General features: G+C 36.8%; 1 protein-coding gene across 2 annotated transcripts in view; it reads left to right on the forward strand.

The window, feature by feature from the left end:
* The window catches only part of SEL1L3 (SEL1L family member 3), a 33,628-nt gene that overhangs the window by 9,466 nt on the left and 6,190 nt on the right, over window positions 1–17,972 (forward strand). Inside the window, exons 5-19 of one of the 2 annotated variants that reach the window (XM_054632966.2) lie at window positions 1,289–1,404; window positions 2,152–2,207; window positions 3,208–3,340; window positions 3,972–4,104; window positions 4,803–4,949; window positions 5,375–5,580; window positions 7,133–7,312; window positions 8,417–8,536; window positions 9,156–9,296; window positions 10,373–10,435; window positions 11,851–12,027; window positions 13,560–13,687; window positions 14,352–14,435; window positions 16,703–16,793; window positions 16,905–16,989. In XM_054632966.2, the coding sequence (XP_054488941.2) occupies window positions 1,289–1,404; window positions 2,152–2,207; window positions 3,208–3,340; window positions 3,972–4,104; window positions 4,803–4,949; window positions 5,375–5,580; window positions 7,133–7,312; window positions 8,417–8,536; window positions 9,156–9,296; window positions 10,373–10,435; window positions 11,851–12,027; window positions 13,560–13,687; window positions 14,352–14,435; window positions 16,703–16,793; window positions 16,905–16,989 (1,860 nt within the window). The remainder of the gene's footprint in view (window positions 1–1,288; window positions 1,405–2,151; window positions 2,208–3,207; window positions 3,341–3,971; window positions 4,105–4,802; window positions 4,950–5,374; window positions 5,581–7,132; window positions 7,313–8,416; window positions 8,537–9,155; window positions 9,297–10,372; window positions 10,436–11,850; window positions 12,028–13,559; window positions 13,688–14,351; window positions 14,436–16,702; window positions 16,794–16,904; window positions 16,990–17,972) is intronic. The other variant, XM_077177649.1, reaches the window with a different exon arrangement.

The raw sequence follows: 17,972 nt of genomic DNA on the forward strand, positions 1-17,972 counted from the left end.
AGTCTTTATCGATTTGTCCCTAGGAATAACATTTATAAAAATATATTATCAGACCTGTTTTGTGAAATTGATCCCTTGCAAAAAGCTTCTTTTTAACTGTAGCATCTCAGTGGGAAAGTAGGCACTAAATTAACAGGAGAAAATGTAGTAGTTGCATAGCATCTAATCTTCACTAACTTCAGAAATGTCTGCTTTGTCAGGAGAATAGCCTGAATCTTACAGCCAGGAGCCCACTGAGATTAAACAGTCTTGCCTCAATGAACAAGCTTTCTTATTATTACTGAAGTGTTATTTTAAATTGATCTTAATTCCTATATATACAACATGAAAATTTTTGATAATTGGAAGTAGCCTCAGAAAAAGTCAAAGTCATTCAAGGTCTTGCCTACATTGCAATGTTCAAGAACCAGTCTGTTTCCCTGGTCCAGAAGAAAGTTAAGAGGTCTTAGTCTTAGTCTTGCAACGCTTGCAGTGGGGGTCTGTTGTTGTCAGAAGAGGGCTGGGAGCAGGCTAACAGGCTCACAGAGGAAATAAGCATGCAGAGTTTTAAAAGGTACACCTGGCATTCTCATAATACGTTTTTTTCCTCCTTCTTTGTGAGTTTGACAACTGGCCTCTTCCTCACTGTTATTTTTGTCATTTTCATTTTCTCTGTCATGTAGCCAATGTCAATAATTAATGTATCCATTATAAACTGGATGCTTTTCTGTGAAGAACAAAAAAAAAATTGAAGTTATCAGCTTAATATGAGATTTTCTTGGCGAGGTTTTAGGGCCAATTTTATTCCCAGTGTCAGACTTGATTATCATAGTAGCCTGTTCTGGTCTTAAAAGCTCAGACCATGAGTGTAGCTTCTGCAGGTCCAAGAAGTGGCAGGTAGAGTCATCTTGTACTTGATCATTGCAGTCACGTGCCACCAGTTGAGTGCTGAATGGATGCTATTGTTTACTGGTCCCTTGTGCTGTTTGCTGCAAGCCACAAGTGCTTTCTGATGTTTGAGATCAACTGTGACAGCCTCCCTTAGGTTTAGTCTGTTTAGTCTGTTTAACCCTGGTTTTCAGCCTGTGGTTTCATGTGGGAGCCTGAGCATCAGCATCTGAGCTGTGTAACTGAAATGTGGAGCGCTGTCTGTGGGACTCTGAGAGCTTGGTGAGTGCCAGATTTCTGTTGTTAGTGATGAAGAGGATGAAGAGGACAGAATCACTGTGGACAAAGCATTAGTAAACCCGTTCTTGCTGCTGATGTTTCTATGGTGTTTATTTCCTTTTTCTTCCTTTTTTGCTGTCAGGTTATGTGCATATTCAGATGCATCTCATGAGAGGGGATGATCTTGCAGTGAAAACTAGCTTTAGCCTTCCTCTGAAGCAGTGGTTTCGACTGGATCTCTCCTTTAAGGGTGGGCAGGTATGCTTGCTACTGAATTACAAACTGACAAACTCCTTAATAGGTGAGGCTGAGAGAAACACTAAATTGTACGTGCTCACATAGCAAAAGAATGAAAAATCTAAAACTAGAAGTTATGAGGGGATGTTCAGACCATCCAGCTTTGGAAAATCAACTTTGATTGATTGATTAATTGATTAATTGAGTTGGATTGGGTGCATCCTCAGCAAGTTTTCCAATGACACCAAGCTGTGGGGTGTAGTTGAGATGCTGGAGGGAATGGATACCATCCAGATGGACATGGACAGGCTGGAGAGGTGGGCCCATGTGAACCTTGTGATGTTCCACAAATCCAAGTGCGAGGTGTTGCATCTGGGTCAGGGGAATCCCAGGCACAAACACGGGCTGGGCAGAGAGTAGATTGAGAACACCCTGGGGAGAAGGATTTTGGGCTGTGGATCAAGAAGAATCATTGTATCATTAAGGCTGGAAAAGACCTCAAAGATTGTTGAGTCCAACCTTTGAGCAAACAGCACCACATCAGTTAAAACCACAGTGCTGAGTGCCACATCCGCTTGTTTCCTGAACACTTCAGGGATGGTGACTCCACAATTAACATGTGCAGCCTGTTCCAGTGCTTGACAACCCTTTCAGTGAAGAAATATTTCCTAACATCCAATTTAAACCTCCCCTGGAGCAACTAGACAGTGTAATAAATGTACCCTATAACAGTTCTTTCATTGTAATTAATGTTTTGTGCTCTTTTAGATCGAAGTAAGCAGTGTTGGGAAGAATTTGAAAAGACATCATCATCAATCTTTTACGTAAGCAGCATTTTCCCCTTCGTGGAGTAATATGTGTGTGTATGTTCAGATACAGAGAATGGGAGAAGGATAAAACAAGTTTATAACTGAGATTCTAATTGATTTTGAAAATGTCTGTGGTCTTTTTCTGCACTATGTTTTCAAAACCAGTTTGCTTTACTGTGCTTAGATTAAGCATGAGCTGAGTATTTCTGTTAATGCCATGAGTTAATGTGGTGCATGATCTAGTACTAGAGTCTGATAACCCTCACTAAAAACTGATTGGCAGGTCAGTGGCATTAAGATCAGTCTTCAAATGAACTCTTGGCCTTACTGAAGTCTAGTTTTACTGTTACTGTGAGAGGTAGTATTTCACCAGGGAAATTCTTACTTGCTTTGCTTAGTTAGAGAGCAAAATTTCTACCAAAAGAAATTCACTCTCTGTCCTTTATTCTATGCAACTGAATATTTTTAAAATGAATTTTTAGTTGTTTTCTTTCACTATAATTTAAGATGGACTCTTTCTTGTGCAAAGAATTTAAAAATGCCACTGTTAATAAGGGAACTATGTAACAGTGAACTGCATGGCAGACTTCAGGATTGTTCCTTCTCTGCTATGCTTTAAATCCAGAAATTGATAAGTTGCAGATGATAACTCTAGGGGACAAATAACTTAAATTTTCATATGCTGATTTTAGAAAAGTGAAAGGGAAAGGTGGAACTGAAAAAAATGAGCTTAAGTAATGATGCCTGAAATATCAAAAGATACTTACAGGTCAGAAAAATAAAACACCCCTGCTGGTTTAATATGTCTGTAGACAAGGAATTTGTTAAATTTACTCCATAATTTGTCACACTAAATTGCAGAGTCAATTTTGAGAATAAACAAATTACAAAAGAAAAAGATACTTGGAATAAGCTTAAGACCGTCAGTTGCAGAAATTCTGAGAAACACTAATTTTTCTTTCTTCTTTCACAGTACCTCTAGATAGTCAGCTTACTTCTCTTTCATGTTCTCAAGTTTTAGGGAAGATTTCTATTATGATGACACTGCTGGATACTTTGTTCTTGGGGGCAGTGGGTACGTAAATGGTATTGAAGCCTTCTTTGGACCTGTGAAGTACTATCGCCTCAATGTGCTGGAAACAGAGCAGGTGAGAAACAGCACTACTTGGAAATGCTGAAATATTAGCAGCCAACTATGACTATGTTTTATTTTTTCAGATGGAGTGTTCATCAAGTGATTAACTATGAAGCACAATAGTGTCTGGGAACATATGTCATACACGATCATTTTCTGTTGAAATCTAGGAATATTAGTTATCATTTCAAATGCTAAAAGATAATACTTTGGGAAGTGAGTGTGTAAAGCAGCTTTTGTAGATCTATATTTAATAATATAGGTACAATTATAATAATATAATATATATTTAATATATGTAATATTTTCACTATTGCTTTGTTCCCAGAGTTTCTGATGATACAGTGTTGGGTATATTTGATTAATCTGTGGTTTTGATGAAACTGATGGTAAAAGTCACATGAGTCTGGTCAGTTTTGGAAATTCATCTGTGATTTTTGGATTATGCTGACCATTTAAATAGGCAGTGATCTACTGGGGTCAGCATCAGGCTGTCTAACACACTAATAGGGTGTGCCAGATAAACTGATTGTAGTGAACAATCTGTCTCCTTTTGTTATTTGTGTACAATGCATCTTTCTAGCTGAGCATACACAACAACAGATACTGGGGATGCCATTTATCCATCATTTGCCTTTTTACAGATTTCTAATCCTCTTCATGACAAAGACACAGTGGAACAAATTGAACTTTACTATGAGAGATGTATGGATATTCAAGAAATAGCTTATGATTACAGATATATTGTAAGGCAAGGAGAAAAAACACACAGAAGTTGTAAGTGTTGATCTATGACATGAATTTTAAACTGTCATCTTTGGAGACCTGTTTTCTTTCTTTTAACAGTCTGGATATTGATCATCAAAAGTAAAATTAAATTCAGCCATAACAAAGAAAAAATGCAATTTGAAGACTTTAGTCTCATTACTGGTAGCTAAAACTGGGGTTTTGTCCCTGCAAATACTTTTGTGTCATGGAATAAAAACTTAAAACATATTGATATGTCTTCTCTAATAAGACAGGTGCCTAAAGGGACAAAGAAATATTCTCAAGCTTTCATGTGTGCTATGCTATTTCCTTTCTTCCATTTCATTTTCAAAATTACCCTAAAGGAAAATGGGTGGATTTTGCTAGAATGTTTCAGCCACAGTTGCCTAACATTCAGTAATCAACAGGTTTCTACCAAAGTGTCCACTTTGGTAAAAGGAGAATGACATAGCTTAAATGTGTGCTGAAAACTAGTTTATGTTTCTAATTTGAATTAGATTGAATGTGTTGTCACCAGATTATGGAAGAAGAAATCTAAATGTATTTGTAAGTGGCCTGTGTTAGCTGGTGAGTTTTTAGCTTTGTGTTAAGGGTGTGTTCATCTTGTCAATGAATTTTGAGTTTACGAGAAAATTTTTTTTCTGTCAGAAACTTCTTTCAAGAACAAAAAGTCAACTTTCATGTCTTAAATATGTTGCTTTCTCTAGGTTACTATGAAAACTATTATTTGGAGCAGATTCACAAATATGGAGAAAAATCCAAATGTGATGCTTTCATGTGGGGAAAAGAGCTCAGGGAAAAGTACCACACTTTGTTCAAACTGTTACAAGAGATGGATTTCAGTAGTCCAGATGGTAATCATGTTTCTTTTTTTAAATTGTTCTTAAATAACTCAACAATATTTGTTGTGTGTTTAGTATCATTTGACTTAATTTGTTATACTTTTTTTTTCATATTAGCTAACTTAATAAGGGAGTGTTTAGTGGCTTATATATTGCAATATGCTGCAGATGGAAGGATGTCTTACTAGGTAGAAAGAATCATAGAAATATCCTTATTTTTTTAGTGGTTACTTTGAGATGATCTTTTGGATTTTTTTCACTCTTCATATTCAGTAATACCTTATTTCTCTAGGAATTTTGTCTGCATTGAGAGTACCATTCAGCTTGAGAAATAACAGAATCTATTATTCTGTCTGTTATTCAGTTTCTGGGGAAATTGGTTCCTAATCTGAACTCTTACAACAACTGTGTGTTCTATATTTTATTTTTGGTGTTAGAAGATGGAAGTGATACTGTTGTAGAAGTTGGCCGAAGGATATTTGAGAAGGTTGTGAAAGGTCTGTCCAGTGCCAATGGCCTCAGCAATTTGGGCTCCTCTGTCCCTCTCCTGGTGGATTCCAGTTGTTGTGGATACCATAAGGCTTCCTATTTCCTTGCAGTTATATTTGAAACAGGCCTTGGTGTGCCTGTGGATCGTATAAAGGTACCATACTTAACATGTGCTGTTATGTCTGTGAAATTAATAACCTTTAAAGACAGTTAAGAAATGGGATGATCCATTGAATTAAAAAAGGTGAAATGGCCCTCAGATCCAGGTGGTTGAAGGGATTCTCCAATAAAGCTACTGATAAATACCTTGATGGCAGTGATATCTTTGTGAAGGCCTGGTGGTGGTAATCTTTATCCTGCTCAAGGAGGACAAGGACATCAGTGATATAGTAAAGATCTAAAAATGGTAGTAAAGTGAACAGCATAGAAAGTACTGCTTTTCCTAGTTACTGGAGAGCCAGGATGAGTAAGAGCCCTTGAATCACCCACAGTGATTTGAAGACAGGTAAAAAGTCCCAGATCAGCCAAATCTAAATTGGAAAGGTTGCATAGTACAGTCAGGGAAGAAGTCTGATTTTAGAGTGTGCAAAAATGTGACACTGAGTATATTAAATGAGCAAGGGTAACCAAAGTAGAGCAGTTTTCTTTTGTAAAAGTGACTGTGCTTCAAACTGAGCAACTGCAGAGGTTGAGAACTCCTGACCTCTTAGGCAGCTTGCAAATAACTGAAATGTTTCAATGTGTTCTAGGTCAAATAAAGGGAAGGTGTTTATGTGTCAGGGGAAGAAGACAACCCTAAAATTGCCAGCAGATATTTAATTGTGGTATAATAGTAAAATATAAAACACTCATAAAGAATAGTAGATCTGTCTGTTGTGGTTAGAGGACATAAAATCAGAAGAACCTCTTACTGGCCAATCAGAGACAAAGCTCACCTGCAATTCTTCAGAAACAAGAAACCTTAGACAGGAACCTTTTTTATACCCTAATTATAGAGTATACAGTGCTTATTATGGAGGCTAAGTAATTTCATCACTGGATCTGCTTCAGGTAGTGAAGGAAACAATTTAATATCCAGCATAGATGGGACACCACTGGTTTTCTTACTGTACAGTTGAAAAATAATAGTAGTGCTGAAAGTTTTTTTTGGCAAAAAAATTTTTTTGGCAAAAAATTTTTGGCATATGTGTGGTGCATAGACCAATTAACATGTATCTCAAGGGAGATTTGTGCTGAAACCTTATCAGCCACAGATTCCATCCTACTAGTTCTGTCAGATCCCTAGGGTAAGATTCTCAAATGCTGTTTGTTAGCTTCCATATGTTTCACAGAATTCAGTGTGAAAACTCCAGCTGGCTTCAGTGGGACTGGTTAAATCACTGCTGAGCATAAGAAGTGTCAGAGTATAAATAACACCATAGTTAAAATGACATTGCAAAACTGCTGCACATTTAGTGATGACAGAATAAATGCAATACTTGAAAAGTATTTAGAGCCTAGTTTTTCTTTCCAATGTTTCTGTGCAAACATAAGACACTTTGACTACTTTATGGGCTGTGTTTGCTTCTGTAACTGTGTTTACATAATATAGCTGGTATATCAGCTACCAGAATGAACATTCTGTTCCCTGGAAATTTCCTGGGAAGTGCTTAGCTTGTGAGATGTGCAGTGAATTCACTCTTGTTTATGTCTGTTGATTTTGCCAGGGACTGCTATATAGTTTGGTTGGTGCTCAGGGGAACGAGAGACTTTCTGTGATGAATCTTGGCTATAAACATTACCAAGGGATTAATAACTATCCACTTGATTTGGAGCTTTCTTACGCTTATTACAGCAATATTGCAATAAAGACATCCCTGGATCAACACAATATAAAAGGGGAACAGGTAAAAGAATTAGAAGTGTATCTGAATCTTTTTCTGTGCAAGTTCTTTTTCATATTCATGTTATGTGACCAGAAGACTTCTATCTTGATTTACAAGTATTGGCTCATCTGATTCATGTCCCTGCCTGTGGCAGGGGTGTTGGGCTAAATGGTCTTCAAAAGTCCCTTCCAGCCCAAATAATTCTATGATCCAATGATTGTCACAAAATTCCCCAAATTATATGTAGGTATCATTACTGTGTTTCTTAAGAAGGGGGAATCAAAATCAATATCAGACTCAAATCCTCAGAATTGTCCTCAAGCCTGTCTTTTATTAAAGTCCAAGCCTTAGTCTTGGCCCCTGAATCCTCACTCAGACTTTTAATTATTAATATAATTGGATGTGTTTATTAAGCAATTGATCTGCTGTTTCAATAGACAGACATCATGAAGTTCCTGCAAAAAATGAATTATCCTCTCCATACTTTAACCTTTTCAATAATCAAATGTAATTACTTGGTTGTTAAATAATTATCTGATAAAGTTACAATAAAATAATTTCAGAATAGGCTGCTAACAGGAGGTAGCACAACTTTATTTGTAAAGAATAGTGCTGGAATCCTGGCTTATCATAAAGCATGATTATTGTACAGAAATAGAGAGATTCTAATTGCTGAAGAACTAAAAGCTGGCAGACTTACCTAGATAAGAGTGCTGTGGGTCATGTCTTCATCAAGCTTTCTGCCAGTTTTTTTTAATCTTTTGAAAGCAATTTCTATAGAAATATTAAAGCTTTGAAAGACTTAAATATACTTCTTTGTCATTTTTAAAACCAAAAAAGATGGTTTGAGGGTTTTTTTTCAGTTGTTAGTGTCTTGGCATATCTTTCCAGTGTAGAATGGACTTACAGTTTTGGAACAAAGCAGTAAATGTTTTTTACAGGGGATGTAAGAATAGTTCTTAATGCACTGGCCAACACAGGAGTGATAAGAATTTTAAAATCCAGAACTAATCATTTTTAGGGATAAGCAGGACATGGACAACATTTTCATTTTGGTTGCAGATGTAGAAATCCATTGTGAAATTCATGTGGAAGTTATTTTTTTTCTGTTCACCTACTCTTCAGGCATTTGTTGAAACTATAAGACTGATGGATGATGAACTGCTAAAAGCTCAAACAAAAGAAAATGGTGATGTCTTTATGTGGTTAAAACATGAAGCAACAAGAGGAAATGCAGCTGCACAGGTATAAAGCAATAACTTTCCCCGTTCTTGGTTTTAGACACACTTAGGAATGTACATCTATAGACCATGTAGGAAAGTTGCAGAGGAGAGCAGACAGACTTTCCTCCTTCCACCCAGAATTGCTTCTTTTTTCTTAGCCTAGACTATTTCTCATGTTCCTGTTCAATAATATCCATGCAAAAGCCATGACAATGATGCAAGGCAGAAGGCAAGTGTCTTCAACTTGTCTTCAACAAGTGTCTTGGCAACCTCCTTCTCTGATCCTTTTCCCTGGCTTTGTATGCAATTCTGCTGCTGATCTGAGACCAGTAGCAGTATATTGTAATACTGAGCCATTTACATGCATCAGATCTGTCACTTACCTCTGCACTTCAGTCAATCCAGACTCTATGATACTGACAACTGTAAAAATAAGCCTGCTGTAGAGTTAGCATCAGTACATTCCACCATTGAAAAGCTCTCTGCATATTCCTGTTAACCAGTTGTTTTCAAACTGTTGAGGGTGTATAGTAGTTTCTTCTCATATTTGAAATGCATCTAAGCCTGCAAAAGTCTGTTCCTGCAATTCCAGTTTCAATACTAGCATTTATAGCATTACTACTTAAGTTGTTTTCTTTTAGCAACGTTTGGCTCAGATGCTGTTTTGGGGCCAACAAGGGGTGGCAAAAAATCCTGAAGCTGCAATAGAATGGTATGCAAAGGGTGCAATAGAAACAGAAGATCCAGTGTTGATATATGATTACGCCATTGTGTTGTTTAAGGTAAGTCATATTTCATGTTTTCACTTCAAAATAGTTGTCCCTTTAACATGATGTTTTAAGTTATCTGCAGTGACACATGGTAAGAGTGTATACAAGTGCTTTTACATTCACTCTGAAAATCAATCAATAGGGATGAAGCTAATGTTGATTTTTACCAAAAAGAGGCACAAAATTTTTAAAAAGAGCAAGTTAAAAACAATCTTATTTTATTGCTCTCCATATTCAGGAGCAATACCACCCAAATTGTGGGTCCTAATTTTTCCTAATGTCTTGTCACCTCAAGAATCCAACCAGCTAGTAGGCATAGGCTTTGGTATAGAGGTGTAAGTAAAAGTTTGATCCTTTCTTAGAATGCCCTTTATCAGGATTTTTTTTAGTTGGAATTAAGTTATCTCTGCATGCAGTTAGTTTTTCCCTGCTAGAAGCAGTAGACAGAAGATGCTAAACTGAAGCATGACCTCACCTGAGTCAAATAAGGTGTATCAGCTAAGTGATGTCACCCATAAGACATTCATTCAAGCACTAAAGTTTAGGTGGTGAGGAACTGCTAGGTCTTCATCTCATTCCTTAGACAGTGGAAAGTTTTTCTCTCGAAAATCCTTGCTTAAGTTTTGCTTGTGTTAATTTTTGAGCACACATAATCTGTTTTACCTGTGTCTGGAATTATTTTATGTGGACATCATAAGCATGACATCTGTGTATTTCCTCTAGAGACACTCTAACATCTTTTCAGGAAAGCTGAGAGCTCTTACTGCCAAACTGTGCACGACCTATGGCCCTTTAAATGCTATTTATTCTTCCTTAGTTGCTCACACTTAAAGATCTGTGATATTATTTACCTATAAAAAACACTTGAATATACTGGTGAAATTGTTTCTCAGCTGAATCACTGAGATTTTGTAAAGCTGTGAAGGAAGGATGAACACAAAGCTGCTTGTTTTGTTGTAACTGTTTAAAGCTGAATGACACTTAGTAGGTAATAGCATCAATATTAAAAGGCATTTTGGATGTGCATAAGTGAATTTTTATCAGCCTGCATTTGTAAACAGTGATTGTTTCACATATCCATTTCCTAGGGTCAAGGTGTGAAAAAGAATATAAAACTTGCATTGGAATTGATGAAGAAAGCAGCAGCCAAGGTAAAATGCAATAAATATTTTACTGTAGTAGTTCTGTACTAGGTGCTAATAACTATGAACTCTGATTTATATAAAATGCCTGTTACCATAATTCTGGGTCATACTGCTTGCTTCTTCCTGTGTTATCACTATGAATGGTGAAAGCCATTGTCTGCCCAAGTTAGGAGACTAGACCACTTAAAATCAGCCAAAATTTCTGTGAAAGAAAAAAAAATTCTGTCTACTTACATCTTTTGGAACTTGATGTTAGTTAAGTGATTTACAGACTGAATATTTGATCCAGGAGTATGTTTTTGCCTCATATTTCCAAGCATAAAGGGAGAAGACCTGGATGTCCCCAAGTCTCCTGATTTATTTCTATAGGAGAGAGAAACATTGAGCACCACAGAGCAGAGGAGCCTCGCTCCATTTAATGATCTAGGACAGCCGGGTTACCCGGGCCATGATCTGGTCCTTAGAATAAAGATGAAAGAGTGCCTAGACTTGAATACATTCCTAGCTCTTAGAACCAGAATTAGTTAAATGACTGATTATGACAGTAGGACTTCACTGCTGACCACTGTCAGAAAAGATTTGTGCCAATTCTGGGATTCCTTTGAAACAAGAGAGACTATCTGTTCTACTGCCTGTTTGGGAAAGGCTTAAATAAACTGAGAGGCTTTTATGATGTGATCAAAATACCTTTGATTCAGGATCTGAGGAGCAGCTTCCTGGAAGACTCCTAGAGACATCAATTTCCTTACTCTTCTTGAACTCCAACACTTGGGTTCTTATGCTCCAGTGCACATTTTCTATACAGAAACAACATCATAATTATTGAAAAGTTTACCATCTCTTGCATTTTAATGTGCAAGTTAGTAACACTGCTGGCATACTTACAGCCCCATATGATCCACCAGTTTATGCAAGGAAGTGGTGACTCATTGCAACAACAATAAAAACTGTCTCAAGATTTTCTCTTGAGCCAAGATGTAAAGATGCAACTTAGTAATAGCAAGTAGGAATATCTTAAGCTGATCGGTATGATGTTGGTGAAATGCATTTTGAAAGCAGCATTACAAAGTTCTGTGTACATTGCTTTCTATTTATTTTCAAGGAAATGTTCTAGTTTAAAAGAAGTGGGTTTTTTGATTGCTAATCCTGTCAAGCAGTTTCTGGGTATTCACAAGAACAAGTGTCCTGTTTGGCTTGGAAGAGGAGACAGGGGAAAATAGTCACAGTTTCTTGTCAACAAGTCAAAGTCATGGATGAGACTCTTTAGAATAAGATGACACGGGAGTCTTATTCCTCACTCTATATACAAGGCCATAGAGAAAAGTAGTGGGGGAAAAAAGGGTTTATAACCCCTAGTCCCACAAGTGACAAAAAAGCAAAATCAAATGTGTGACCTGAGACTGCTCTTCTCCTTCCCTAAGGGCTTGCCCCAGGCAGTGAATGGATTAGGATGGTATTACCACAATTTTAAAAGAGACTACAAAAAAGCAGCCAAGCACTGGTTAATTGCTGAAGAATTGGGAAATCCAGATGCATCATACAACCTTGGTGTCCTATATTTAGATGGGATTTACCCTGGAGTACCTGGTAGAAATCAAGTGAGTAAATATTTAATGGTACTATTTCTTACATTAGGGCCCAATTTAGAAGTTTTTGCCTCATTGTTGAGATTGCTCTGTTCACTCTAAGTTAGATTTTGATACCTTTTATCATAAAGAAGGATTTTACTGGGGATTCAGTCAGATTGCTGAGAGAGAGCAATGTTGCTCAGATATCTCAGTCAAAATTATATGCATGTGTTTGTATTCTTTTAATTTAGAAACAAAACAGGTACAGGTTTTACTTCTTGCAGTGACAGCAGCCAGGAAGAATAGTGTGTGCTCTCACATCGTGTGACCTTTCAGGTTCAGTTTTGGATTTGAAAGTTTATAGGGAAGGGATTCCACAATAACTGAAAGAAGCACAACGTTGTCCCTGAACCCATGAACAGCTATGCTACATTCACATAGCTTCTGTGAGCCTCAGAGCTGCAGTGAGAGGCCTCCAATCCAGACTTGAAAATGGAACTATTTGATACAGTCCTGGTAGACAGCAGTATTTTGTTTTTCTGTGACAGAACCCATTAACATAAGTGCAAAATAGATTTTCCCCTAATAGGAATATTCTACTTTATTTATATTTCTTTTAATTAACTTAGAAGTGTATGAACAGCAGCAAAAATGTAGTGAGGTAAACTGTAATAAATGTCATCAGACTTCATATTTAAAGCTAAAAAATGTTTCCAGTGTGGCCTTTGAGTTCTGAGATCTGGATATACTCCAGACAATGAGCATTTCTGCTGTCAGCAGCAGCACTGCTCACCAACATGTGCATCTGGCAAACACATTTTCCTTCCCCAGGGACCCAAAACCACATTTCAGAGTGGACTGATTATAAGAGTACACCTAAAAGTGCCCAGATTTCTTTATTCATCAAAGCCAATGGCAAGAAGGAGTGTGTAGTCCATGCTCACTAACAAGCATATATTGATGGTTAAAAATGTCCTGAAATAAATTATTTCTGTTTGTATACTGGTTTGGTTTATTTACTGATTACTATTCCTGAGGGTAAAATGTGGAGTCACACATTTATGTGTGGAGTAAAATGTGGAGTCACACACAGCCTTCCCACTTCTGTAGCTGTGCCCTGCTTACTCCATCTGTGTTATCTTTTATAAACCAGTTTCAAGGATTTGAGCACTGTTGACCACAGCCTTATTTGGCATCACAAGTTCTGTTCTCCAGGATGCCTTAATAATCTTCCTACCAGTATACTACCAGAATAACCAGTTTTACTTTGTCAGTGCATGCAAGACTTTTGTGTTAGTAAGTGTTAGTTAAACATTTAGACACTTTTCTGTTTGATGTTCCATGTATTACCCAAATATATGTTTTCAAAACTTTTCTCTAGCCTAAACTATTAAAAATTTAGAAGAATTCATTTCATCTAAGTACACTAACAGTAGTTAAACTATCTTACCCTCATTAGCCAGCTACCTATTGTTATTCCTTTGATGAAAAGGGTCCTGAGGAAGAAATCTCGATAAAGATTAATAATGCAGCGTTGCTAATTCTGTCTTGTTTCTTTGCAGACAGTTGCTGCACGCTATTTCTATAAAGCTGCCCAAGGAGGACACATTGAAGGGACTTTGCGATGCTCTCTGTATTACATCACAGGAAATATGGAAGACTTCCCTAGAGATCCAGAAAAAGCTGTAATGTAAGTAAGGAAACCATTTATAAAAGGAGAATATATTTCTGATGTGATTATTTTGATTATTGGTGATTTTTGGTGATGTCAATGGCCTAAATATCTTGTACTTCACAGTGTTTACCTCCGTGGCAAAAAATTCTTCTGCAATAATATTTGATCTGCATGAGTATGTGTATTATTTAGATGACCAGTAGATTTTAAGAGATATTGAGTACTTTTACAACTTTTTTTTTCCAGAACAACTCAAAGAGATTGTATGAACAATTCTGAAAGGTTGTACCTAACAAAGCGTCACTATTTTTTTATTTTCAAGAAATATTGGTGATGAAATATTGGTGGTAGAATTGGCACGTTGGCATTGTGGTAGATTTGCATCTAAAATAGGCAGATAATTTTGGGTAGCACCTATTAACTTACGTTTGTTTTCTTAAAAAACATTGCGGAGAAAAAACATAGGATGTCTCTAATACACTTACAGAGATTAATGGACTTCATGTTCTCAGTCAATTGTCACTGGATTGATGCAGTGACTACTGTTAAATCCTATAGTTTGTCTTAGAGAAGAAGTTAGATGGTGATTCCATATCCTTTTGTGTTCTTTGAGTCTACATGAGTTGGGATAACATTTCTGGAGCATGACCATTTATTTTTTGTTTGTTCTATTCCACAGCTGGGCAAAACACATTGCAGAGAAGAATGGCTACTTAGGTCATGTAATCAGAAAAGCTCTCAATGCTTATCTGGAGCTTTCATGGTATGTTTCTTCTGTTCTCTATATTTTCTATTTTTCACTTACTTTATAGCAAGATAAAATAATTAATAATGGGCCATCACTGCAAAGAAAAAAAAAAGCAGTAGCATTACAAAACTCAGTTGCAAAACATCCATTGACATAAAGGGAAGGAGAAGTTGACCCAAAATGTAACTCAACATTTTTGACAGAATCAAGTGAAAAACAAGGAGTTTGTAGTGTGAAATAGTTGCATCAACTGTGGTTCTCATCCCATAATATTTTTGTAATGTGCACTGGATTAACCAGAGGAACACCTTTCACTTGTACTATTCTCTGTTAAAAATCTTGTATTTTACCTTCTCTCTTCTGTATATTTTTGTGTCATGAAAAGTCCAGCTGCTGGATTAGATTTGTAGGGTTTTCTGTGTATGGTTAGTATTGTCTTTTATGTAAGTATAATAGGGGGCTATAATATCCAATGAGCCAGTCAAGAGGTTTCAAAATAGTGTCCAGGTTAATCTCCACTTAGCAGCCTCTGTAGGCATAAGCATCAGATATTGTATGCAAACATCAGACTGTCATATGTGATCAAAACAATGGCTCATTTAGTCCTGCAGCTTCCCCCTGTAAGTACTGAATTAGTGCTTCAGGCTAGGGAGATCTACAAGAAACTGTCAGTGGACTGTTCTGGAGTAACCCATTCCTAGTAGGTGTTCTTTCACTCAGTCCATCACAGACATTTCTTCTCAGACTTGAACCCACTTCTGAACACTGAAAAACTCTGTTGATGTTTTTGTAGTGTGTTCTGTTGTGCAAGCCTGTGACTCTGCCCAGCTCACTTTGCAGTCCACAAGTAGATGACAGGTAGAGCATAAAGATTCTAGAAAGGAATCAGGGCTCTACAGCTAGGAGGGAAAATCTCCTGGCATCCTACTTGAGATGCCTGGGTGTAAATTGCATAGGTATAAATTGTTGCACTGCAATCCATCCAAGTAATGTGTTCTTCAGTCATTGTTTGCAGACACATGTTTTACATATCTGTCTGTCATGGTAGTTTGATCTTCAAAGACTGATGCAAAGGCTGTAAATGTAATTTCTTCTCTAAGTTGCCCTTGGACACTTAAGGATCAACCAATTTCCCATCTTTCCCTTGAATTCCTTCTGTAGTCCCAGGTGTCTCTTGTACTAGATGTTTTTACAGGGCAAGTACAAGGAATAATTTGTAATCATGCAGAAATATCTGGATAACAGGAGGTTACACCTGCTAGTTCTGTAAGGGCAACTGCTTTCACAATTTGATTTGAAGTGGTTTTGCTTAAGCAGCTACTCTTGAAGTCAAATGTGTATTTGACCTTATCTTCCAGTTAGCTTCCAGTTAAACAAGCCATTGAACCCTGAAACTTGCCATGGTTTTTACCTTTGTGTTTTGGATAAAATCATTGGCAGCACTACTCTTGAATAGGAAACTTCAGAAGGAAAAAGTACACCAAGTGGAGTTTTTTATTGTTTTGGGATTTTAAAACTACACACAATTTGTAAGTCTTCCTCTTAATTTTAAATGTGTGGTCTTCATGGTATAGAGTAGATGAGTGGCAGAGAATATAAGAGATGCTCTCATCTAGTATCAGAATACTGAATTGCTATACTGCAAATGCAATATTAAGTTTTACTACTTGCTTTACAGTCAGTGAGATGCATAAAGTCCTTACAGGGACAGAGACTGTTTTTCTATTCATACATTCAAATATAAGGAGAGACAAATTCTTTTTCAAAAAGCGCTTTCTAAAAAGACAAGAAAAAAACAAGTCACATAAATGAAAGATAAAGCATACCAAAGAAATACTCAGATGAGTGTTAGACAGATACATACACAGCTAAGTTAATTATAGATTTTTTAAGTAGAGTCTTTTAAGAATGTTTTATCTGAAACATTTAAATAGAGAATTGGGCAATTCTCTATTCTTCTTCTTCTTCTTCTTCTTCAATCAATTCTTCTTTCCCATCAGTCTGGCACTTGGAGTAAACACACACTGGAGCCAGTAGCTTCAATGCAAGAGGAAAAGGGCAGCCAATTTTTGAGATGCAGCATGGCAGGTTACACCAAGCATTGCCTGTATATGTCGCTGTTGCATGGGTTTCCCCAGCCCCTTGCTCTGAAACTTTGTGCCAAAATTTTGCTCGTAGGCAATTTTATGCATTTGTTTAGTGCTTTTGGGTTTTTTTAACTGAAAGTAAAATGCATGTTATTTTTGTAAAGGTTTTTATTAATTTATTTTATCCAACTGTAGGCATGAAGCTCTGCTGCATTACATCTTAGCAGCTGAAACTGGGATTGAAGTGTCACAGTCAAATTTAGCACACATCTGTGAAGAAAGACCAGTGAGTAAATGAATGCACAACTCATTATCCTGAAAGGACCCTTTATTAATGATAATGTGTGCCATTAGTCTCTTACCTGGAATATGAAGGAATCAATTATTTTCTTTATAGGACCTAGCAAGAAAATACCTAGCAACTGATTGTGTCTGGAGATACTACAATTTCTCAGTTTCTCAAGTCAATGCTCCATCATTTGGTATGTATAAGGAATTTTTTCTAAATTTTAAGGTTACTTTTTTTTTAAATTTCAAGGACTGCGTTTGTCACAACTTCTATGTGAGTAAGCAGGTTGAGGGAGGGAAGATAAATTCCTTCTAATCATTCATGTTTTGATAGGAATATCAGGGTAATTAAAGGTAATTAAAGTGTTTTATTTCAGCACAGGTTTTTGAAAATTTCCTTTTTATTACATTAAATGGGTAAAATTTTAATAAAATAAAAAAGATGAGCCCTGAGGAAGGGCTAGATATTTAGGAGTCTGAGCAGTTGACTCAAAGTTTAAGAAAAAAAAGCAGGTGACTTTAGAAGCTCATGCTGTTTGGTTTATCAAAGGGAAAATCCAAAAGCAAATATACTTCCATATCATAATTGAGTCATGAGAAGCTAATAAAGGCCAAGGGAGTCCTTATCTAATTTATTATTAGTTTTCCTCTTAGGGTACAGAGTTTATCAACATTGGTAGAGCTTACCCTGGAGAGCTAAAGGATTCTCTAAGGTCTATTTGCAAATAAGTTACATTCCGCAGCCTTAAATTTTACTACACCTAGGGCTTCAATAACTAAGTCATTTTGGTGTCTCTGAAAGCTTTACTGAATATTTGAAAACATTGATCTGATTGTCTCACAGGAGCACTTCAGTCATTTGTAACAAGCATGTGGAAAAGTGGAGTACAAAAATGATTCATGCTGTTCATTTAAATACACAGTGTGGGAATTTAAAGGTTGGAAACTGAGTACCACGTGGATATAGCCTGAAGCCAGAGGAGCTGAGGAGTTTGTAGACACTTAGCAAGGTGTAGTTTGGTTAACCCTTTGGTAGATCCACTGGTACAAGCTCACATTAGAAAAACTTCTGAAGTCAGACTCATAGGATGGAACTGTCATTCCATTTCAGCCCGCTGTAAAAACATGTGGGATTTTCTTGTGTAGATACACAAGCCTAAGCCTAGAAGAGTTTCAA

Source organism: Agelaius phoeniceus, chromosome 4 (genome assembly GCF_051311805.1).
Source record: "Agelaius phoeniceus isolate bAgePho1 chromosome 4, bAgePho1.hap1, whole genome shotgun sequence".
Lineage (NCBI taxonomy): Eukaryota > Metazoa > Chordata > Aves > Passeriformes > Icteridae > Agelaius > Agelaius phoeniceus.